General features: G+C 42.8%; 1 protein-coding gene across 2 annotated transcripts; it reads right to left on the minus strand.

The window, feature by feature from the left end:
- Nucleotides 1-565: 565 nt before the first annotated feature.
- Nucleotides 566-24481, minus strand: LHCGR (luteinizing hormone/choriogonadotropin receptor). 2 transcript variants are annotated; one of them, XM_066314383.1, is made up of 11 exons: nt 24327-24481; nt 16598-16669; nt 14003-14077; nt 12287-12361; nt 11675-11749; nt 11505-11582; nt 8831-8899; nt 8124-8198; nt 6749-6934; nt 4189-4269; nt 566-1849 (listed from the first exon to the last, which is right to left on the minus strand). In XM_066314383.1, the coding sequence occupies exons 1-11, from the start codon at nt 24479-24481 to the stop codon at nt 691-693; spliced, it is 2100 nt and encodes a 699-aa protein (XP_066170480.1). In that variant the 3' UTR covers nt 566-690. The 2 variants fall into 2 exon arrangements, with proteins under 2 accessions (XP_066170480.1, XP_066170479.1); XM_066314382.1 differs by having other exon boundaries at nt 566-1939.
- Between the last annotated feature and the right edge of the window lie 240 nt (nt 24482-24721).

A 24721-nucleotide genomic window follows, 5' to 3' on the forward strand; every position in this document is an offset into this window, starting at 1 on the left:
CCCTAAATAGCGTTCTCTGTGCAGCAGGGGAGTTTTTGCATCTTGTGATTTCCAGGTCCTACATGGCTGTGTATGGATTAATAATTTGAGTAAGCTACCCACCAGCTCAGACTGAGATTTAATGTAAACTGCAAAATTGTCAGTGACAAAGGTTCAATAATCAACTTTCCTCCTTGGTGACATCTTTACAGCTTATTGCTTGAACGCTCTTCTTTAACTGTGTGTAGGTGGCTGTGTAATTGGAAGTTTCTGTCGATGAAATGGAGGCATCTAGTTTAGTGCCTCTTTCTTTAAACCAATAATGCCAGCACAACAGATAGGAATGAAAAAAGAAGCAATGAAAGATAGCAAACAGGCTTTAAATACCCCAGGGCAGCAGATATGGAGAAAAAGAAGCTAGGCTACAATCACTGCAGTATCTGTTAGCTTCAAGAGCAACTTGACTACACCTGGACTCTTCTGGCTCCCCATGCAGAAGAATTTTGCCTAATAGCCACCTTCCACACCTATCATCACAAAGGAAGAGAAGGGAAAACACCACTTTGAACATCAGAACAGTTATGTTGCGTAAGAATTACTGACTGGCATGTTTATTTGTTATGAAATGTTCAAGATATTGTAAAACAATCTCTAGTCACTAAGATAATCACAACTGGCCTTGCAAAGTGCTGCAGCTTTTGGCATTCTGGGTTAATTTTCCTTGTGGGATGTCTTGTCCCGTGGTGCAGGGTAGGGCTTCTCTAAGGCTGACAAGAGCAAGAATGCTTGGGAGGCTTTGCTGGGGGCTGTGGCTATGCCGACGTTCTTGCAGTTGGAGTTATAAGCAGAGAAATAGTTCATCCTGTAGAGCTCTGCTCGGCTCTTGCAGCAACCGAGCTTGCTCATCAGCAGAAAGAAATCCCTCCGAAATGCTTTGGTGAAAATGGCATAGAGAAAGGGGTTTGCACAGGAGTTGACGGGGTAAAATAAAACCAGCAGGATCTTGGAGTTGGTCACTGTGATGAGAGGAACTTTGAAGGCAGCGGATATGGCAAAAAAGGAGATGGGAGCCATGCAGGTGAAATCCGTGAAGATCAGTATGGCCATTCTCTTGGCGACCTTGGTGTCCTTATTGGCAGCTACCAGCTCCGGGTTCTGCACAGCAATGTAAATCTTGATGTAGCAAGCGCAAATGACAATGAAGGCGACAACATTGAGCACCAAGATCAGCAGGATGTAGGCTTGGGACAGGCCCGTTTCGATATCCATGGGCAAACAGATGCTGACCTTCATGTAGCTGCTGACGCCGAAGAGAGGCAGCACAGCGATGCCGATGGAGAAGAGCCAGCCCCCGAGCATGATGGGCACGGCATGCCGCAGCCGCAGCTTGCGGTCCAGCTGCATGGCGTAGGTGATGGTGTGCCAGCGCTCCAGGGTGATCACCGTCAGCGTGTACACCGACAGCTCGCTGGCAAACACCGTGAAGAAGCCGGCGGTGCTGCAGCCGCTGCCCGTCTGCCAGTCGATGGCATGGTTGTAGTACTGGCCGCTGGTCTGGGCGTCCACAGAGGCGATGAGCAGGAGGTACAGCCCCATGCAGAAGTCGGCGAAGGAGAGGTTGCACATGAGGAAGCGAGGGACAGTGAGCTTGTAGTGGCTGGTCAGGAGAACGAGAAGCACGGTGAAATTGCCGGCGATGGCGAGGATGTTTATGAACCAGATCAGCACTCTCAGGAAGCTGTATCCCAGGATGTCTTCACAGGGATTAAAGGCGTCTGGTTCCGGAGTGCACGTGAGGACTTTAGGCTGACAAAAGTCATACTCAAAGTCAAAGCCGGCCATTTCGCTGTCATCGAAAATGGTTGAGTAGCTGTAGGGAGAACTTTCATCATCTGTTGCAAAGGAGTATGTGTTCCTCTCTGCTGACCACAGCAATGTATTGTTGGAGTCATCTCTGTAACCATGAAGAAACCACCCCCCAAAAACAGAAGTGAATTATTTGTTACATGCTACTCGCATTCTTTTGCAAAAGACAACAGATAACAGTTGTTTTAAAACAATGACTTCCTCCATGTGTTTTTACAGGGTGTTTACAAATAACGAAGCCTTGTAAGATGCTTTGTGTTTGGGAAGCAGCCTTGGAGAGCAGCGGTCCCATCCACAGAAATGCTCTCTTATACAGCTTGCTTATTTGTAAGTACTTCACTTTTACTGCTTTGTGAAGGAGCCATCGTTCTCATGCTGCTGGTTGGCTGCAGTCCATGCTACAGTAACACTTGGGCTGATGGATTACAGCTTTGGTGCACAGAGGTTTCACAGGCAGTTTTAGAAGCCATACCAAAATAACCTATGGATTTTAACTGTGCACCTTTGCTCCTCTTAGGAAAGGCACTTAGCAAATTAATTCCTGAGACTATGTGTGGCTTGGGAGGTGCTGAGGAACTTGCTGTTTGCAGTATTGTAGGGCAAGGAGTGCATGGTTAACTAAATCACACTGATAACTAGGAATTTATTTAATTTAGGCTGCAACCAATGCCTAATAAATGATGTTGTAGGTTTCTAACATAGACTTCTAAAATCTTTAGGTCATCAAGAGTGTGTTGATAAGCCTACCAAAGAAGAAACATTTTGAAAGCAAACACTGTCTTTTCTGGCACTTCCCTGCCATAACAGGTGCCTATTTCCCAACTTCCCAATCATCCTGACTGTGATTGTTTGGTGGGCAAACAGTCTGCAGTATGAGACCTGGAAAATATCTCTATTGAGGACAACCCTTGAGAAAACTAGTAGCTTTAGGATAATTTAAGTACATGCTTAAGCTTCCACATCTACTGAAGCATGTCCATTAAATGATATTTCTGGAGCAGGGTCTTAACTGGCAAATGAAACTGAGCTGCTTTTCAGCTATTCCTGTGGGGCAAATAACATCCCAAACTTGTTATCCTAACTCCTCTCTCTCTATATGGAAAACTGCCCAGTGTCTTGTGTTTACTTGCCTGGCTCAAACTGGAAGAGCAGGGAATACTTTTGACTCTATTTACTTATAAAAATGATTGTGATTTTCTGAGAGGCCATGTGAATGTGCTGCTATGTGCAAGCTGGATTTTCTTTTTTCTTTTTTTATTATTTTTGTTTACATTTTTTTTACTAATAAGAGCTCAGGACTTTCAGATTATTTCTGCTGTGGTTCTGCAGCCATTAAGCCCATAACCCTACTTTCACTTGCTTATGCCTGCTCAGAGAATTGCTGGGATTGGGATTTGCCAAAGCAAAAAACTTCAGGAGCCAATAGGCTGGGCAGACTATTTAATGCACAGCAGGAGTGTAACAGATGCTAATCAAAAACAAGCAGACAGATAAAACCAAATGGCAAGCGTAGGAGGCCTCACCAACCAGCAAACAAGATAATGTCCAAGAAGTAATTATCCCAATGAATCAATCACATTTCAGCTGTATTTAACCATTGGAATTTTTTTACCATAACCTTGTTTTTTCTAGACTTTAAAATGCTTTGACGCCACGTCTGGGCTGCTAAGAACTCCCAAGGTCTCCCATTTAGCTGCAGAGGGATGAAGAATAGCAAATCTTTAAACTTCTCCCTTAAAAGCTGGGTTAGAGCCTGTCATCCAGCACAGCCAACACAACAGTTTTGGTATTAGTCTTTCTCATTGTCACACTGAACACTGTCAAGCAAAACTGTGATGATATGAAAAGACATGTTTAGACAGAGTAAACCACTGGCACAGAGTCATCCCACTTCTAGCTCAGGGACTCTATTCTACCATGGAAAACTGTTGATATGGAGAGTTCTAATTATTCTTTCTATATGGGAAAAAAAAAAAAAAAAAAAAAAAAAAAGTTACCACTAGCAGCTCTTCTTTGAGTCATACCAAGAACTGCATTTATTTCAGGGACTGTAAAGTCTCCATGTAGGCCACTAACTTCTGTAAATATTTAATAATTGTTTTGAAGTCCTTTCAGAATACAGAAAACAAAGTGGAAAACTAAGCTTGTGAAATCATGAGGGTTTTTTTGTTCCCTTTTCCATTTGAACATCCAAATATTGGTTTAATGATAGTAAAATTAATTACCACTGTGCAACTGAATTGGCAGGTGAAGACCTGTTTAGTGAAAAAGCATGTGAACAGCAGAAAGGGGAAGAGGTCTGTATTTGCTACTTCCATCATCTCTATGCAGAGACGTACTTACAGCATTTCATTAGTCGGTTTTCTCATGGTGCTTTCACACTCCTTGGAGAAGTTGTCAAAAATGGAAAGCAACAAATTCTGTCTGCAAGAGGGATGAGAAGAAAGTTAAGTTTCAGGCTGGATTTTGGCCAAAGCTTTGTCTTCTCTGCAAGTGTTCTTCAGAGACATGTAAGGTAAGCCAGTGATGGCTTCAAGGCAGCACAAAGGTTCCTGCAGACATCTGAAGTGGGAAGAAGAAGTTTTCAAATACTGTGAAAATAGGCAGCGTAAGGGTGTGTAAGGTATGTAAGGATGGTCTTTCAGCTTGGTTATTGTGTAGGATGTATTTTATAGTGAAATAACTTGAAATTTAATTAAGCAGTGTGCTTTGAAATATCATATTGAAGTGGGTCAGATTCTCCACCAGGATGAATGGAAGCAGTTAGGCTGGCTTTTGGAGAGGAGCCTGTTAACAGCTGCTGGGAAACGGGCCTGATACAGGACCACAGAATGAGTCAGGTTGGAAGGGACCATGGTGGGGCATCTGGCCAACCTCCCTGTGTCATCCTAGAGCACATTCCAGACAGTTCTGGAATACCCCCGGTGAGGCAGACTCCATGCCCTCTCTGTGCAACCTGTTCCATTGCTTAGTTACCTGCACAGAAGGAACTTCTTCCTCATATTCAGGTGGAACTTCCTGTGCATCAGTTCCTGCCCATTGCGTCTTGTGCTATTGCCCAGCATCACTAAGCAGAGCCTGCTCCAACCTCTGACACCATCCCTTCACATACTGACAGACATGGATGAGGTTCCCTCTCAGTCATCTCTCTTCAGGGCTGAACAGCCCTCAGCCTTTCCTCATAAGAGAGATGCTCCAATCATCTTGCTCATCTTTGTAGCCCTCTACTGGACCTGCTCCAGCAGCTCCATGTCTCTCTTGTCCTGAAGAGCCCAGAACTGGACACAGCACTCCAGATGTGCCTCACCAGGGCTGAGCAGAGGGGCAGGATCCCCTCCCTTGACCTGCTGGTAATGCAGTTCCTAATGCATCCCAGGACACCACTGGCCTTCTTGATCACAAGGACACATGCTGGCTCAGGGACACATTCCCATGTCCTCTGCAGAGCTGTTTTCCAGCAGCTCAGCCCCAAGGCCATACTGCTGCATGGGGTGAATCTTCCCCAGGTGACCCTGTTTTAAAACTGGCTGGGATCCGGAGGTAGACTTTGCATGCTTGAAGTAGAGCAATTTGAAGAGTATAAGTTGAAAGATGATACATTTGGCAAAATCTCTGGTTTTGAGGCTTTGAAAGTAGCAGCCAGGTACTCTACTAGTATGAATGGAAATGGTTTTCTACCTCATTGCTGATACCCCTGATAGGGGAGCAGTCATTTCCTGATTTGCATGGGATTTTCTCCCCAGCAATTCACTCAGAAAACAGTCACTTAATATAGTGACTTACTAAGGCACTCATGTTTTTATGGACCATGCTCATGCTGCAAAGTCAAGCACCCAAAAAATAATACAGTATCAGAAATATTGTTATCTTTACCGGAATAAATACTGTTTTTTTCTCTGACAGAGTTGCTCCTGCTTTTAATACACTCAGAGATGTGATCTGTGACAGAATCAGTTCATTAGCAATGGAAATGCTTTGACAGTAGAATCATTGTTCTGTTCTTGCAGAATGAAGAACTCCTTAGTAAAACTCCTTTACTTTACTCCTTAGTAAAATGAGGTAGGCAGAGAAAGCATAGATTAATCCCTAATTTTACCCTAAAAATTGGAATCTATGCCTGCCTTTCCAGGACATCCCTGCAGCAAAGGCATGGGAGTGACACCTCTCTGGCCTCTCACAACTGTCTGCTCAGCATGTCATTGCTGTGGCCTTCATTTGAGATGGGCAAGAAACAAGGCACCTTCATGGCTCAAACTAAACTCATCTGGGGTTGCTTTGGCTGCCTAAAGCCAACTGGGAGTTGGTTTCTTTGAAGCATAAATGCTGAAAAATGAGCTTCAATTGTCTTGGGTTAACTGCCCCAAGTTTGTGGATGTAAAGCTCCCCCTGTGCCACGGTTTCCAGTTGTGGGGAGAACAATACTGTCTATTACTTGAAATGGTTGGAGCTAAACCATGTAACCTCTCTCAGTAGGCTTGTGGCAGGCCCTAATTTTGGTCGATAATTGAAAGCTTGCCCTTTCTACTGTGTCATCATATCACCTGTATTAATTAAGCTAAAGGCTACAGGGGTTTATTTTTTTTAATTAGGAAACGTGCTATTGATAAAGGTCTGTCTTCTGTGTGCCAGTAGGCTTTTAATTGAGATACCAAGAAAAATATAAGCTTTAAGCAAACATAGAATAATGTTTCTGCTGGCAGATCCAGGGCACAGGATGGGATCCATTTCTGCTCTAAAATAAATGGACATAATTTTCCTGGCCTTTGCAGAGATTTACTGTTTCCTGCAAGGCCTTGCAATGGACCACAGCTTCCCTGTAACTGGAGCAAAGCAGAATAAAGCAGAATTGCCATTTTGGAGCTTCTGAAGCACCACAGTAAAATAATGTGCTATTTGGACTTACTTTTCTGTCCTTAGATTTCGAAAAGCACAGCAGTGGCTGGGATATGTTAGGACAGCTTCCAGAAGACTGCTGAATTTATCCAGTGGTGGCAGTCTCTTTAATGAGTAAGATGACGTTGCATTTAAGACCTGAATGGCCTCAAGCCCATAACTAGGCAGGGACTCCAGTGCTGTTGAAGAAATATCCCTGTGAAACAAAGAGAGAATTCTCTTTTCTTTTCATCCCTATACAAACACCACCAAAGCAGGATGGTAGGTAACAGAAACTGGTTTGTTCACAAAGGTTCAGACCTACAAAGCCGCTTCAGCACCTGATGCCCAGCTCAGAGACTTGGTCAGTGAAGCTACAGAGCAGCAGGGTAAGAGCATCCCTGTGCCTCAGAAATTCCAGCCAGGCAAGGAGCTCCCTTGGTCCTGGGGAAACTGAAACCCACCACTCCAGAGGCTGTGTCCTGACCTTCCCATTTGAAATCCATGCATGGAGTGAGGGATGTCTCAGAGCCAGAGACAGGGAGAGAAGAAGATGGGCAATAGTGACTCTCCAGGCAGCTATCACAGTAGAACACCCTCCTTGCTCTCTGCTTGGCTCTGAAGGGCTGTTCTAGGTGCTTTAATTAAATGGCTATTAGTTAAAACCCCAAAAGAATCTGCCATTCTTGCCAAACTTAAGCAGTTTGGCTTACAGTAACTGCAGAGGGATTTTTTGTGTGAAGAAAGTCCATCAGTGACTAAGGATTTTCAGAGTCAGGACATAAAACAAAGGAAAAAAAGAAGGCCCGCAATTCTGAAACTGATATCAGTAGTACCATATTCCATAAAGCATCAATAAAAGGCACAAAAAAGGCATGTGCAGCACAGAGTGCTAGTTACAGAACCACACTGTGTTTTATTGCATGGAGTTAGAGCCAGGGCAGCCTTCCAGTAAGTCCTTGATTAATAAATCATGAGGATGATAATAGCAAGTTTTATTCAGCATGAGCTTACAGCGTGGAATCAACTGGTTCACTTTTACAAATTCTAAACCAATTTATATTGCTAAAACATATCCATCCTACCAAAGGACAAGTTAGTTGACAATGTCAGAGTATAAGACACAGGAAGAGGATCAGGAGGATCTGACACAAATTAAGCAAAAACCCAAAACGTCTAAGAGGCGTAGATCAGTGCCAACAATAGAAGTGATAAATGTTTGCCAGAATGTAAACTCCTTTCACTCTGTCATTTCACAGCATCTTTTTGACATGTTTCCACTTTGTACACAGAGGGTGAGAGATCAAATCTCCTTCCAGGCTCGAGGCCTGTGTTTTCTGTGGTGACACAGCTCTGGTGGCACAGAGCAGTTCCCACAGGACACTCATGGAGTTGTGGATACTTACAGGACATCTGGCCCCGTGGCCCCTCTCAGGGCATCATTGTGTATCCGCCTGAGGTTCTTGTTGTCCTTCAGGATTCTGTGGAACCAAAAATGAACTCTCTTTACATGTGTATCTTTAAAATCACTTTTTTGGTTTCTTCTTCACAGCTTCTTTCTCCCACCACAGTAGTGGTTGTTGCACTGCCTGGCTGGGAAGTGCTTGTATTTCCCATTTGACCTTTACTTCCTCTGCTGCCATCAGATCATGATCATTTACACTTAAATCTGATAAATTCCAAATTCTTCTGAGTTAAACCAGGAACAACAAGCCTGGTTCTTTCAATACCATAGCAAAGATACATTTTTCCCAAACCAAGAGACTAGTCCCCCAGTGTGTGAGAGGGATTAAAAACTATTGATGTTTCCAGACATAAACTGTAGATTCCTTAGTGAGGGCTACTGGTCAAGTTTTTACACTACTTCATGAAATTTTCTTAAGAATTATGAGCTTTTCTCACAAAAGCTGTGCTATTTTAAGGGGTGTTGTTTCAGGAAAAGCAGTGAGAACTGCAGGATTAACGACTGAGTCACAATGACACTGAAAGATGCAGTTTTCTCATGGGTATTGGGAAACAGAAGACACAGCCATTTAAACTGAAGGAAGAGCCTTGGACTGTATTTAAATTGTTATTTACTGTTTAAATTACTGAGGAGGGATAGCATACTCACAATTGATTCAGCTTTGTTCCGTTGAAGGCATGGCTGTGGATATCTTCAAATCCATTTTTATACAACTTGCTGGAGATTAAATAAACATAAGGGAAAAAGATTTGGGAAAGGTGAGCTTACGTTATGTACTACAAGTTTCAAACCTCGGTGCTACATTCATTTTAATGATTAGAGGCTCTGCTTATAAAGAATGAAGGTAACTATAGCTCTTAAATGAAGAAAGATGCAGTTTGAATCCTCTAAGCTGCTTCCTGTTTAGCTGCTGAAGAGAACTTCTGCTGAGGTACAGATCCTCCCCCTGCTGAGGGGCTTGCCTGTGCCTACCTGGAACTGAGATCCAGGAACAAGACATTAGTTCAGGTAAGCTCTTGGCACATAGACAACAACCTGGAAGCAGAAGACCTGGATTTTGTGATGTCAGGGGCTGCAGATGGAAGAATGCAAGGCCTAGAGATGTGTCAGGTGGAGAGCAGCTGTAAAGCTTGAAGGGAGCTGCTGGATTGCAGGTCCTCTATGGACGAACAAATCTTCCAAGAGACAGCTTTGCAGAGAGGCAGGGGTGAGCTGTGCATCATCCTGCACTCAGTGAGTTATCAGCTTCTCCAAAGTGCTGCTGCCAGGCTTGATTTGTGCTGTGGAAGCCTTGCTGTGCCCTGCACTGCACAGGGACACTGGTGCCACCCTGCTTCCTGATTCCCCACCCTGGGGCCAGACACCTAAAACCTGGCCTCTGCTACACCTCAAGTCCAGCTCTTTTCCTTCATTAGGAGATGTAACCTTGTAATTGGACTGATGATATCCATTTGTGATATTAAGTTCCTGTATCCAATAGAAATTCAATATAGTCACTTGTGTATATATATTCTTTCTTTGATATTAAGCCCTATTATAAAACCTGGAACTGTTTAAGAATTAAACAACATTTCTGTTGCTTTTCCACTTTTGGGATAGCACAAAATGGCCCTATGAAACCCGCTCCCAAGTGCTCAAGTGCGGGGAGCACCTGACTCCATTTGATAGTGGTACCTCCCTCAGCACAATGCTGAAGTTAGCCATAGCCTTAAAGACCATGACAATACATGGGATCAATTTCCCAATCCACAAGAAACGTTAGCTGCTGGAAAGGCTAAATTAGCTGTGTGCAGTGCAAAGTGTGACTGCAGGGTGACTTTATATCTCCACAGATTACTTGTGTTTCACCAGACCATACTGTAGTGAGAGGAATTACTCCACCTAATTACAGCTAACCACATGGGGTGGAGTTAACACACAGCTCCACAATTAGGAAGCTGCTGATAGTTCTTCTCTTCTTGTGGTGAGCTCCCAATCACAAAAGGATGGGAGAAAAATGACTGTTGGCTGTTTCCTGACTTAGACTCCCTCCCATTTAATACACTTTAAGGTTACAGTAAAGACTTTAAGTACCTTTCTCCATCCCTTTTATGTTCATTTTCTTGCACCAGTAGCAGAATCATAATTTTGCTGAAGTTATTTTGAGAACTTTTTGGGAGGAAAGAGGCTCATAAGATGAAATGATGCACTAATCCAAGCAATTGCTCCTCTTTAGCGTTGTGTAGGAGTAGCATTCAGTCACATTTATGCCCAGTTCCTCTTTCATTTCCAGAAGGTATTGGTCAATACATAAAATCTAGGTTAAAATTACTGTCATGCTGGCATATCAGCCTGATGAAGAGTCCATCAGATGCTGCAGTTGTTGCTCATGTGCACAGCTCCTTTGTAGGTGCAAGTACCCATGGAGTTTTGGGCAGGGCTCCTGCTGGATGTACACTGGAGCCTGGCCCCCAAAGGTTGGCTTCACTGGGCTGCCCCGGGGCTTGTGGCTACCACACCAAGTGGGTGCCTGCTGCTGCTCTCTATGGCTCACAGGGTCCTTCCTTGGGAAACCCAAATTTTGGCCACATCCTGCCAAGAGGCTCAGCTTGTGAATTCTCCTCTTCCAGCACTACTTTGTGGAAGTTTTTTTCTGAAGACAAGTGAGCTGAGAAGTCTATACAGAGTTCTTGCTGTGCTGGCAGAGGACATCTCACCTTGGCTTTCTGCTGCTTTCTGCAGTCCTCAGGTGGGGCATCTCACAGCATCAAACCCGCCCACCTGACAGGGGGCTGAAGCAATGAACCCACTGTTGGCTAAAAGGAAAGTCTTAGGTGTGGAGACTTAAAAGAACCTAAGCTGAGGCAAAAGAAATCAGGATAAGAAGCAGCATCCGTAGTTTGTACCATTTATTCTGTGTCTCCATCCCTCCTCTTCAGAAGGACCCTGTGCAGATGAAGCTCAGCTCCCTCAGACTGCTGGGTGCCTGAAAGCACTATTTCAAAAAACCACATCCCTGAGGTAAGAACAGAGACTTTGGCCTCCAGTGCAGTTTTTGTAGTTTATATCTTGATGGTATTTTTAAAAACAACCTTGCGTGGAAGATGAAGATTTAGATCCCTGGTCCTATTTTCTTTCTTAACTGAAATTATCTCTTGGATAAAACTCTGCTCTTCATCTTGAAGAACATCCCTATGTTTCTTAGGCATTTAAAATTCAACACACAATACATATGTATATTTTATGGGGCTTAATGTCAAGATTTTCATGAAGTCAACCCACTTCCCTCAAGCAGAAGTGTTATGCTGGCAGAAGGAACTGGAGCTAGGATTATTTTACTTACAGTGTCAGTGATTCATTGTTCATCCCTTGGAAAGCATTTTGTGGTATAATTGTCATACGCAAGTTATCACAGAGCTCCCTTTGGAAGGAAAGAAAGAAGGTATTTTTGTCAGTGACTCAGGAACAAGATGGAAAACACTCACAGCTGGGTTAGGATGGGTCTTTACTTACAAAATAAAATGAGCTTCCAGTGAGAAAATCTGTGTCAGGTCTGGAAATTGTCTTATTCCAGTGTTACAAATGCTCCTAGAGAAAAGCATAATTCCTAGCTATAGAAGGAAATATTACCAGGGTGGGTGCAACAAGAGGCTGACTTGGTAGCTCTAGGTCTAACAGTTGCTTTAAAAAGTGACAAGTCTAATTTTTTAAGTAGGTGCTCCAAAGGTATTTGTAAGACCTGTAAAAATCAAGTTTTTAGAACTCTCAAGCGGTGTCTTAGAGGAGCAGCATATGTTCTCACTACATTAAGCATGAGGGAAAGATTTTAGTTACATCTTTTGTTTAGTACTCTGTTAGTCTGAAAGCTTTATTCTAGAAATAAGCACTTACCAGAACTACTTTGCAGACTTCTGTTTTGTCCAACACTGCCCTGGCCTTGTACAATGAAAGACCTCACAATTGGCTAACTCCAGGTTAAAGCTGTTGTAAACAATGTATGTACTTCTAGGATACTGTAATGCATGAAAAACCTTTTTCCTTACACTCCTTAATTTGATCTGTGTACTCCTTTGGAGAAAAAAAAATAAATAAAGTAAACCGAAAAGGAATAGAACTCTTTCTTACAAGTATTTTAGCCTTGGAAGATTTCTGAACGCTCCATCCTCAATGTGCAACAGATTTTTCGTGTTCAGGATTAATCTGAAATGAGGGGAAAATACTTCAGTATTAAAATCAATATAGGTTTGGGAGGGCCCTGAGTTTTGCTTGTGATTTACTTTCTCAGAAATCAGCCTGCAAATATGCTGCTGGATGCATTTTGAGGCACTGTGGGTAATAAAAATGGCCTGCAAGTTTTAGGCAGCCAACAAAAGATAACACTGCCTGAATTCTCATGGTTCTCTGAGCTGGCTTGCTTTGGCTATCCTGGTGACTGGTGGGAGTTAGATTTTGGGCTTGGACCTGAGAGCATGTGTGTGCCTGGTCCTTGCTCCACAATTGGATCCTGTCAAATCACCCCTTGTTTCCATTACATTACTGATGCTCTTCCTAGCCAGGAAAGGCAGTTCCTCACATTAAGCTCTTAGGACCCCCATGGACTTCCTTAGAGCAGTGGTTGGCAGAAGTGGATCAGCAGAAGCTGGGAGAGAAGGATGTGAGAAGTCCTGTTTGCTAGTGGTCACTCAAAAACCAGGCAGATCTCAAAATCAAGGAGCACTTTCTGCAGGTGAACTATCTGGTAAAGCTCTGTTTGCCCTAAAGGCCAATAGTGTAGCCCAGCTGCCTCCCAGTGCATAACTTAGGAAATACAAAGGTTTTAGCATGTGAAGTGGCAAGGAAAGTTGATGCCACTGAACTCCCTACCCTCATCATCCATTGAATGTGGACTTGAGCTCAGCTTGGGATATCAAGCCCTTGCAATGTGAGTCCTGATTCAAGGAGGTTTTCTTGCCAGCTTCCTGTAGCTCTTCAATGGTCTTGCTTAGCTTTTGGGTTTTGGAAAACAGGCATAGGACAAGCTATTCATAAACTGTAGGTGAATGCATGGGGTCAAATATTTAATTCCTCCCCTAAACACACCCACTGATTCTAGTGGAACGTGGACTCAGAGGTATCTGTATCCCTTCCTTATGTGAGTAATTGGGTTCAGTGATGTTCACATATTAAAAAAAAAAAAAAAAAAAAAAAAAAAAAAAAAAAAAAAGAGAGATGAATTTGTCCTCACTCAGTTGCACAATTTTCAGCCACTCACTGATCGTGCTGTGCGAAAATGGCTGTAATGAGATACTGAATCATATTTAGAGTTTCTAGATTCACTAAATATTTCAGAACATTCTCCTAGTCATTGCTTTTAACTCTCTCTCTCAGATGCCTGTGCTATGCAGGTCAAGTTTAAAATCAGTGCATGTTCTGTTTGAGTAATATTTTAGTGCTCCACAGAAGAGCTATGCATACTAAGCAGCTGTATTTAAATAATGTAGGGCTTTGAAAACGGCATCTTCAAAAAGAAAGATTTTTCTCATCTGTTGTCATCACAAATTATTTCCCTGCTTAGAAAACCTGACAGTGCCAGAGCTCCACTCCTGCCACTGAGCTCACTGAAAGCAGTGGGACTCTGTGCAGGGATGTCTCTGCATGAGCTAGATCTCCGAGACCAGGCCTTACAGAGTGCTCACTATTTCATACAGTACTTTGGAGGGAAATGTTTCTCATCATAGATCTCAGTCAAAGCCAATCAAAGTAACAGAGACAGATTTGGTCCAGGGATACTTCTCTGCAGACTGTTTATTCCTTGATGATCTGAAACCACAACATGGATGCCTTTTTTTAACTGGTGCTCACATTTCAGACAAGGTGGGAAGGCTGTCAAAGGCACTCGCTTCTATTCTCTCCAGGGAGTCGCTCTGAGAAATTTCACTAAAATGAAAACAGCAGACACAAAGCAACACATTACCAGAAGAGGCCCCAGGAATCGGCTTTCCACTTTATTTCCTCCTTTTATGCCACTTGTTCAACCCCTCCTATGAGTGTTGTCCATGCCTCACCTCAGACATCCTGGCAGGACGTGCCAGTGGGGTTTGAGACAGCCTTTTCTGGTTTGGCAAAAGGGAAGCCAACACTTAGAAATGAGTACGGCTGTAACAGCCAATCTCCATTTCCTCAGTAAATTGCAGGTGAGCTAGAGACTGAGGGCCAGAACTAATGTAAAGAGAGTGAGGCCAAGCCTCGTGAGCCTTTTCCTCCCTCCCATCGCTGGTTCTGCTTGGGATGAGGACATGGATGATGTTCTCCGTGTTCCATAAGATATTATCAAGTCAGAACTATGGTCATCTAATCCACAGAGGAAGAAATACACAGATATGGGTTCAGTACACTTTATGAACAATTTTTGGATTTAAATGCCATTTTCATTACATGTATGCAAACTGAAAGGAAGTGGCTCTTTTCATCATGACACAGACCAACATGACTGTATTTGGTGGCACTCTCCACCAAATTGTTGATTGTGATGTACAGATGCTCCTATTCTACATATGTACTCAAGGTTAATCAATACTGACACAGAAAAACAAAATCCACTTATTAGATGCTTTTTAAATGCTTGTTAGATTAAGATCTAAGAGGCTATGCAAAACTGAGTCCTGAAAGTAAATAATATATATCCATGCATATATTAAGGGAAAGGTCTTCAAAATTTCTCCACAGAATTGACTAGAAGGGAACACAAAGTGAACCTAAGATTATACACTCTCAAGAAAAAAAATTTTCTGAACAACTGGAATGTGTTTACACTGTCAGAGTCAGTATTGTCACAGTCCTGAGTGTTAGCTTAATTCAATTACAATTATGAGAAAACAAGTCTATTGTTGATACAAAGTCCCTTAAGACCAGAATGAATTCTGCATTTCATTTGTAGTGGCAAAGGGGGATGCACACTAGAAATCACACAGTTCATGTGTATGTGTGTCTTAAAGAATTAGCAAGGATTTTTTTTTCATCATCATAATTCAGTGAGAATGTTATTTTTGATATTACACTGGTTATTTATAAATGAAAGGTGGATGTAGAATAAGTGGCCTGCTGGACACCTGATTCTCAGAGATCCACAGGCTGGGAGGGATCAGTGCATGCTCACAGAATTTTTTTGTGGTCTGAAACATGGTTCTTCCATGAGATCCTCCCTGTCAGCCACAGTTTTTCCATTTACATATGTTAGAATGACTTATGGCATGAGAATAATTTATCATCTTTCAGAGAGTGATGTGTTGCCAAATAGCTGACCTAGAGATTTATAATTATAAAATATGCATTTTTTCAAAGTAGCACTAAATCTCAATAAATTTATGAAGTGTTCTACAAACTAACTTCAGAAAAAATACATTGATTTACACACCGTTAATTTGGAGAGACTTATTAAAAGCACATAAAATGATCAATTAAATACTTGTTATGGAAGGGAAAATGTCCAAGAACAAACCATTCTTTATGGAGAATATTACGTGTACAGTTTGAGAGTAGCCTCAAGTCATACAGGCAGGAGAAATTTTGTAGATTTAAGTTGGTCTCTAGTGTGAAAATGATTAAACATTGAGATGAAAGTGAATGCAAGAATACAGCACCACTGATTTCTGCTTTAATACTGTATTGCAGTTGGGTATGTGCAGCAGAGAAGTACAAAAGAGTGCACCTTGAAAAGAAGGCAGCATCTTCTGTGCTGCTGCTTAGGTTCTGGGGGAGGTCATTCCCCTGCTCTTCACTGCACTGCTGTGTCATCAGCTTTGTCTTTTAGAGGCCACTCAATGCAGACAAAATAAAAAATAATAAATAAAGGAGACTCAAGCATGCCATTTCAGCTGGAATAACAGCAGAAATGAGGGCAAGAGGGATGAGAAGAGCCTTACTGTCTGAATCCTTGATGGAAAATAGGTACAATGCTGAGGGTCAAGAAGTGGCACAGACCTGGTGTGCAAAATTAGAGCACTTGCAAACTGAAAGATCAAAGAAAGGGCTCAGTCCTACTGAAGCCCTGCCAAGCTTATTGCTCACTGCAAAATGCTAAAGAAATGTCTTATTTGGATCTTCTATAAATGTATAACCACAGAGTACCATGGCTGTCATTGCAGAGATAATGTTTGATGATAGAAATCTATCTCCTCTGCTAATCAAATGCTCCTCTCATCAGTTACTAAGCTGTATCCAGTTGTCTCTGACATGATTAATATTTCATTATTTGATCTTTAAATGGCTGTTAAAAATCACACATTTTCAAAGGGTCTTTTGTATACTGTTTGCATTAAAGAAATGCTATGTTTATCCTTCCCCTCTGTATTTTTTTTCATCAATAGAGTGTATTAGGCATACATTTTTACATTATTATAAAAGGATGCTTTTTGTAAGAAATTAAGGAAAAGCCTGTGGAAAATATTGACAACTTACATGATGAAGGCATCTTGAAGTCCTTCAAATGCATGTGATGGGATTACTTTTACAGGGAGATGAGTAAATGATCTGAAAAAAAAGAAGAGAGGGAGGAAACAATTTTCAGGCATGGGGTTTCCTTGTTTATAATTGTACCATCATGGTAGGGAGAAAACAAATAAAGCATAATGCCACCTTATTTTTTCCTGCAGTTCTCTGTACCTCTGGGGCCTGATCAATTTGTCATTGATCTTAGTTAAATGGAACTCAAAAGATACTGGGTCAGTTTCTCAACAGCATAAATTTGAGAATAATCACCATCAAATCAATAGTAATCATAACCTATTAAGTAAATTTATAGCCTGATGAAAGTAGGCTGCTACATTCACAATTAAGGAAGCTACAGGCTATTTAAAGTTAGATTCTCAGAAGTGGCTTTCACGTAAAGCTTTCTCTATTAAAACAGTATCGTTGTGTTAGCTGCACCATATTCTCCTCCCAGCAATATCCCTGTAATGGTGCAGTGTGGCATCATGAATGTGGCTGTACACAATGGGTAAAAGTACTTCAAATCAGGCTGGTATAATGGAATTCTTTTTTTTATAGATAAATTGCATCAGTATAGTTAGTTGATTCAAAGCAAGTGTGGATTTTAACTTTTAATTTTTCAGTTTCTCTGATTGAGAAATTAACAACGATGTGGGAGACAGAGATACATTTTACCATTCTCCACATCTGAGCCACAGTACTTTTACCAGCCAAATTATCTATCCATGACCACACTGTCCCTGATAGCGGCCATAGGAAAATATTTAACATATTTTAAAATGTTATCTCTGTGAAAACAGATGATTGCTCCATTTTGCTTTAGAATAACAAATATCTAGTCAGAGACATTTGTTTCTCATCCTTAAACTCACCCCCTCAAGGCTTTTTTGACTGAAACGTTCCCTTGCAATTCATATAACCTGCTTTGTTTTCATTGTTATCATAATCCTTTCTATGAAGAAATATGTTTATTATTGCCAATATTTAGGTTAAATCTTCATCAAGTTTTTAATATATATATGTATGTATTTATATATTTAAAAATTGGTCATACCTATACATTATATAGGCAGGCCATCATGCATACTGTGTCTAGAGGTTACAAATCTGGATGTACCAAGGAGCCTGGAAGTCACTTCATAGCTATGTTCCGAGAAGTTTGTATGATTTGGGGCAAATCATTTAGTTCCCTTGGACCTTGTGTCCCTGTCAGTAAACTGGGAATATCAGTGCTTCCCTATCTAACAAGGGTGATATAAGGATATATATGTTTGTCATGCCATTGTGATTGGGTCACACCTGTCTCTAGATTGATGCTGGTGTGTTTTGTTCTGTGTGAGGTTTGGCTAAATCAGAAATGAAACTTAGTCATGCAGCTTGAAGAATGTATTTTTTCCCTGAAGGGTGGAGACAGGTAGAAGTAGTCTGCTGTAGGTTTTATCACTCTGAGCCAAAAGGAAAAGAACTTTACCAGGAAGCAAAAAGTAGAAGCTGAGAAATTCCTGCTCTATAACCCTGTAACTGCACCATCAGCTCAGGCTGCTCTGAAAACAAAGCATATCTTTTGTGAAACTGCCTGCAAAAACAATGGAAATAGAAATGTGACAGAAGGTGCAAAACATAAAACCAAATCTTGGCTTTCAATTACATTCAGGCCGTGAGGCTACCACCAAGCAGGTGGGTGAGGAGTGTGCTGGTTGTAATGGTGATGGCTTGGAGTGACAGGTGACAATCTTCGAGGTTCTTTTCAACCCAAACCATTCTATGATTCTACGAATATTCATTGAGCAACTCCAGCTCTCTCAGCCTGTTTCTTTACAAGAGGTGCTCCCTCCCCTTGAGCATTTTTGTGGCCTCGTCTGGACTCGCTCCAGTGGGTCCACATCCTTATGCTGGAAGCCCTTGAGCTGGATGCAGCTCTCCAGGTGGGTTCTCACAAGAGTGGAGTAGGAGTGGAGAATCCCCTCCCTCACCCTGCTGCCCATGCCCATGCTTTGGATGCAGCCCAGAATACCACTGGCTTTCTGGGCTGCCAGCACACACTGATGGCTCATGTCCAAGCTCTCATTCACCAGCTCCCCCAAGTCCCTCTCAGGGCTGCGCTCAATCCATTCTCTGCCTAGCCTATATCTGTGCTTGGGATTGTCCTGGCCCACATACAGGACCTTGGCCTTGCTGAACTCCACGAGGTTTGCACAGTCTCAAGGCCTCGAGCCTCTCCCACCTCTCAAGGTCTCTCCCCTCCAGCGTGCCAATCCCACCACACAGCTCCATGCCATCCCCAAACCTGCAGACAATGAGCTCTGTCCCAGCAACCATGCTGTTGACAAAGATGTAAATAAGAGCTGCTCCCAGCATGACCCCTGAGCAATGTCACTAGTCACTGCTCTCCACTCAGACATGGAGCCATTGACTAACTCGGAGTGCAACCACCCAGCCAACTCCTTATCCACCAAGTGGCACACCCATCAAACCCATCTCTTTCCAATTTTAATACAAGATGTCACGCAGGCCAGTGTCAAATGCTTTGCACAAGTCCAGGTAGATGATGTCAGTGCATTTTTATCATCCATCACTGCTGTAACCCTGTCCTAGAAGGCCACCCAATTTGTCAGGCATAAGATTTGCCCTTAATGAAGCCACACTGGCTGTCACAAATCACCTCCTTAGTTTTCATGTGCCTTTGCATGTTTTCCAGGAGGATCTGCTCCAGGATCTTGCCAGGCATGAAGCTGAGACTGAATGGCATATATTCCTTTGGGTATTCCTTATTTCCCTTTGTAAAAATAGGGGTTATGTTTCCACTTTCCTTAATCTCATCAGGGCATTAGCTTTCCCAACCTGATCCTGTCTGCTTAATTTTTCTGTGCTTCTCCCAGGCTACCTGTACCTGCTTCCACCTTCTGGTCCTTCTTTTTGTGTTTGAGTTTGTCTAGGAATTTCATTGCTCATCCATGCAGGATTCTGGGTGATTTGCCTGACTTCCTCTTTGTTGGGATGTATCATTCCTGAGCCTGGAGCTGATCTCTGAATATCAGCCAGCTTTCTTGGGGCCCTTTTCCCTCCAGGGCTTTATCCCCTGGGACTCTGACAAGCAGGTGCCTGAAAAGACCAAAGGCTGCTGAAGTCAGGGGTAATGAGCTTGCTGTGCACCTTCCTCACTGTCCTGAGGTCCTCAAACTCCATCATTTATGATTTATTTAGGCTGCCCTTGGGCTTCACATTCCCCACCAGCCCCTCCTTGTTGGTGAAAACAAGGCCCACACTGCACCTCTCCTCCTTGGCTCCTCTATCACTTGGAGACAGAAGTTATCATCAAAGGATTCCAGGAAACTCTTGGATTGCTTATGTCCTGCTGCTCTTGAAGTCCCCCCTGAGGATCAGGAATTGTGAACATGAGGCTCTTCCTCTGTCTGTAGATGTCTCATCTGCTCAGTCTTCCTGGTGGGGTGGCCTGTTCAGATTTCTTTCTTTTCTTTCTTTTCACTCAGATTGTGAAACTCAGATATGGCCATTCAGCTGAGGAAGCTTTTGACAAAAAATGCTTTTACAAAGCTACAAAGCTTTCGTACATCTAACTTGCCCACACTGCTGGCCTGACTTCTGTAGCTCATGAAAGGAGGGATACACCCATCTTTAATACAAGTTGCCTGCACTGTTTTGAAGACTATTGTTAAAGGATATATGTTTGCACTTTTAAGAAAACCTGTGAAGTTTCTTTCATATCTAATGCATCATAACTTGTATGCTTGTACTCGTTGCTATCATGCAGTGCTGACAATGCTGCAGGTCCACAGAATTGCAGAAAAAGACAGAAAGAAGCAGAGAGTCAGCCACACTTCCTGGCATTCAGTAGCCCTTGGTGTTTCCATGATATCAAGATAGCTTTTCAAGGTACATAATTCTAGGCAGTAAGGTCTGAAATGGGCAAGCTAAATGTATTTAAGGCTATTCAGGAGCACTGGGAAAGACAGGAACTGCCACCACATAGACTCAAGCTCCAAGAAAAGCTTTTGAGAGATCTGGATGCCCCAGGAGCTCAGGACCACTTGCAGTCCTGCTGAGGAAGAGTCAAAGCCCAAGCCCACTGACACCACTGGAGGAAATCGCTGTATTACAGAACTGACCTTTTATGAAAAGTGTTTAGTTGAAGTCATAAATAATAATAATAATAACATAAAAAAGCACAGGCCCAATAGCAATAGGTATGAATGAGTTATGGTAGCTGGATTGGTTGTTATATTTTAATATGTCTATTTTATAGGATTACTTGTATTTTTAATGCCCAAAAGGTGAATGCATAAGGTAGACTCTTGTTGTCAATATTTTAATCTGTAGCATCCCTAAACTTGTGAGGATTGGGAATATTGATTGAAACTACAGCTGAAACCCCACTATTTTCCTAGGATTTTCATCAGCTTCTGGGGAGCAGTGTAAAGGGTCAGCATTGATTTTTGAAGCCCTGCATGTTGAGCATTACATACCTGAAATGTGAACTGTGAAATCTGACAGAAGCACCCAAACTGAATTTCTCACAAGGTGATGATGTGTGATATAATCTCCTGTGGAAGACACTTTGTCTCTGAAACTGAATTGTTTTGACAATCCCAAAGAGCCAAATATGAAAACATGGTAAAATTGTCTATTTCTTCAGGCTTTTGCCACAAAGTTTTGTATTTGATATTTTGTAATTTGGTGCCTAACCACATGTCACTCACCCCACTGCAGTAGTTCTGCACACAGCGGCACACACACAGGTACAGCAAAGTGAACCTCACCATGATATGAAGTTTTTGAAGGGGCAAAAATGTCTTAAATTATCCAATGCCCATTGCTGGATAGCTGGAGATGGGTGCAAACTAGACTTTGCTTAAAACCCCAGAAGTACACATAAGATTTCAAAAGAAGAAAAATCATGTTTTGTTTCAAATCAGAATGGCATATTAAAGATTATTTTTCTGCTGAGACTAAGAGGACATATAGCTGCTGTAGCCAAAGGGCATTCAAAGGTGTCAGAATAATGGAGGTTCTGTAGCGTTTGTGCAATGTCCAAACAAAAAACAGGAACTTGAGAAAAATATGGTCAATTCAGGACTGTATAAACCCCATAATTCTGCAACCTGTCAGAAGCGTAAAAACTTTGAAAAAAGTTTTAAGCAATTATGTGACGTGGCAAGGATATCTTGTGCCAAGCAAAATGTCTGAAATTTCCCTATGGGAGATATATACTACAGATGTAACAAAGTATCCAAAACATATTTGGAAGCACAGATCATTACAGCATCAGATTTTACTCAGATATAGCTGGAGTTAAATATTACAGCTGATTTCCTTAACTGACCATACAATTAATAAGGACTTTTCTGAGGTCTGGTTTCTGTGTTACAATGGCTCTGATGGAAGGATGTGGGCATCCCAAGAACTGTGCTGGAACGACCTAAACCAGCGTTTCCCCCCCAAATTGTTAATGCATTTGCAACATCATGCTGCAATTCCACTGGTGCATACGGTTCCCCTGGCTATGAGGGGACAAAATTAACATGTTCTTGTTTTCTCTTTCATACACAGACCTGAGCAGGGGAAGAAAGGAGCTAGGAGGACTAGGAGAGTATGGAAAGAGAAGCAGTCAACTCTAACAAAGCTCCAAAAACTGTATGAAAAAGAGAGAAGGGAAAGAGTAAGACAGAGGGGAAGACAACAGCTAAATGGACAAGAAGAAACTGGTATGAAAACCAAAGGAAGAGGTGAAAGAAAAGTAGAAGAGGTTGAATAACAACTAAACAAAAGAGTGAGAATACATGTACACCTGTAGGGTTAGTGACTACATCCATATGTACAGCTTTGTAATTCTATGATGAATGCAAGATTATTGTTAAAAAATACAAAGAAGTGGAAATTTTAATAGTATAGGTTCAGGTTCCATATAAATCAGGTTGGAAGCAGAAGGAGCTGGACATGTCTGTGAAAGACAGGGATTTTTTTTCCCCTTAAAGTGTTAATATTTTTTCTGGAAGCATATCAAGCTAAATCTTAGTTCAACTCTTTTCTGTCTATAAAGTTGGTTTCTACAGGCAGCCTAATAGCGGGACTTTGTGTACAATCATCAGGATTAAATGTTCTATTGAAGGTAGAAAGGAAATTTTTGTCTCTTCTTTTTGTCCATTACCTAGCCCTGTTGTTCTCGGTGAGGCAGAACTGGCAGCAGCCATAAACCCATTATCTGTCCTAACGTGCTCACTGAGGTTGAGATGTGGTTTCTTCTTTGGGTGACAGATGGAAAAAGGAGGAATAAAAGATGAAACCAAAACAGAAAAAGAATAAAATCATGAATGTTTAGGGCTCTTGATAACCTCTTTGGGCTATGAAGTGCAACCTCCTAATGCATATGCTTAGTCCACTGCCTACTCTGCATATGCCTGTGAATACTGGGGAAGAAACGTGATGGGAGAATCTCCTGTTCCCATGGGCTTTCTCTGCTTTCTCTGACACTAAGGTAACACAGGGAAATAGGGAGGGAACAAATCCAGGACATAGATTTTTTTCTAGAATCTCTGACTTTGGAGAAATGGTTCACATGGCTCTAAATTATTATAAATTAGGTTTTCTTACTCCTATTCATTCTTGAGCTAGGGAGAAAGGGAAGGGGAGATCAGGGTTAGTATCATCCCTAAAGAATTTCAAGACCAAGTTAAATTTACAAACAAGTCAGAAGAAAATGGAAAACACAGGCTTTGTTACCAAAAGGGTCATAATATGAAACCCCCAGCTCAATTCATGAAGAGATAACCAAGAGATCCTGGAAATGGCAACCATCCTATCTGCTGCTCCTCTAATCCCATATTTTGACGCCATGATTGTTTAGATCAGGGTTGTAACTGAGCCCATAAACAACACAACACTTGAATACCTACATATATCAATTATTTGGTCTGGTCTCCTAGATCATGAGCTTGGATTATGGTGTGTGAGTGGGGAAAGGGAATGCACACGATGCCTTATTATTTTAATTTATTCCTAATTCCCAGCAAAGCATTAAACATTAAGAAAGTTATGATGGACCACCCTGCAGAGATCTAAACAGCTGTCAAAACTCAGAGCAGCTTTTTTACAAAGAGAGGAGGAAAAGAAATTAGTCAATAACTTGTCAATGAGCTGAACCTCGAGAAGATGCAATGAGCACAGTGAAGAGTATTTTGATGCTTCAGGATAGAGGGAAAATTAATCGCACAAACTTTGGGAGAAAAGGTTACAAGAAGTCCAACGGAGTTGCAAAGAAAAAACCAAACCCTAGAACTGACAGAAGGCTTAAGGTGACTTCTCAATATTTTATTCAGGCTTCTTTAAATCTAACCATACCACTACAAGACGTTGGTTTTGGAACACGAAAGGCAGTTTATGCCTCCTGCTACAGCGAGAAAGCACAGAAAGCCCTGACACCTCCACCCCGTTCCTCTGCCACTGAGGCTACTGGAGAGCGAGACAGTTTGCCCCTGGAGAAAAAAGTCCTGAAAGGATGCGCGTCTCCTTCCCAAGGGGAAAACTCCGCGTCCTGGTTTGTGCGAACTTTGAAAGTTTGAAAACTTCAGCCGCACTCTCCGCAGCTCGGCGCGGCCAGGGATGCTCCGAGCCCGCCCGGCGGCTGGAAAGGCTCCGTTCTCCCCCCGCCCCGCTCCCTGTCCGAGCAGCCCGCGGTACTTACGCGCGGGCGGGCGCGGGCAGCGCGCCGTGGGGCGGCGGCGGGCAGCGCAGCGCTCCGTGTGTGCAGGCGCAGCGCAGCGGGCAGCGCCCGCCCGCGGCCCCCGAGCCCGGCAGCGGCGGCAGCAGCAGCAGCAGCGGCAGCAGCGAGGGCACCATGGCCGGCCCCGCTCGCCTCCCGCCGCCTCTCGCTCGCCTCTGCCCGCCCGCAGCCCGCGGCCCCGCGCCCCGCCCGCTCCGCCCCGGGGCGGGATCGCCGCCCGCCGCCGCGGAGTGCCGCGCTCCTTCCCGAGGGATGCCCTTCCCCGGCTGCTCGAGCGGGGAAAGTTGGCCGCAAAAGAAGCCTACAGGTGGCTGGGAGAAGGCTTGTATGGAGGTTCAGAAGTTCTGGTCCTCGCG

This window comes from Sylvia atricapilla, chromosome 3, assembly GCF_009819655.1.
Source record: "Sylvia atricapilla isolate bSylAtr1 chromosome 3, bSylAtr1.pri, whole genome shotgun sequence".
NCBI lineage: Eukaryota > Metazoa > Chordata > Aves > Passeriformes > Sylviidae > Sylvia > Sylvia atricapilla.

What these genes read in the sequence shown, in the direction of transcription:
- LHCGR (XM_066314382.1), bottom strand. Translation starts at nt 24,481, where the DNA reads ATGGTGCCCTCGCTGCTGCCGCTGCTGCTGCTGCTGCCGCCGCTGCCG. An exon ending in CTTCCCACCTTGTCTGAAAT is followed by an intron (nt 12,362 to 14,002) that starts GTGAGCACCAGT and finishes CCCTCATTTCAG; the next exon opens with ATTAATCCTGAACACGAAAA. An exon ending in GGAACAAAGCTGAATCAATT is followed by an intron (nt 8,199 to 8,830) that starts GTGAGTATGCTA and finishes TTGGTTCCACAG; the next exon opens with AATCCTGAAGGACAACAAGA.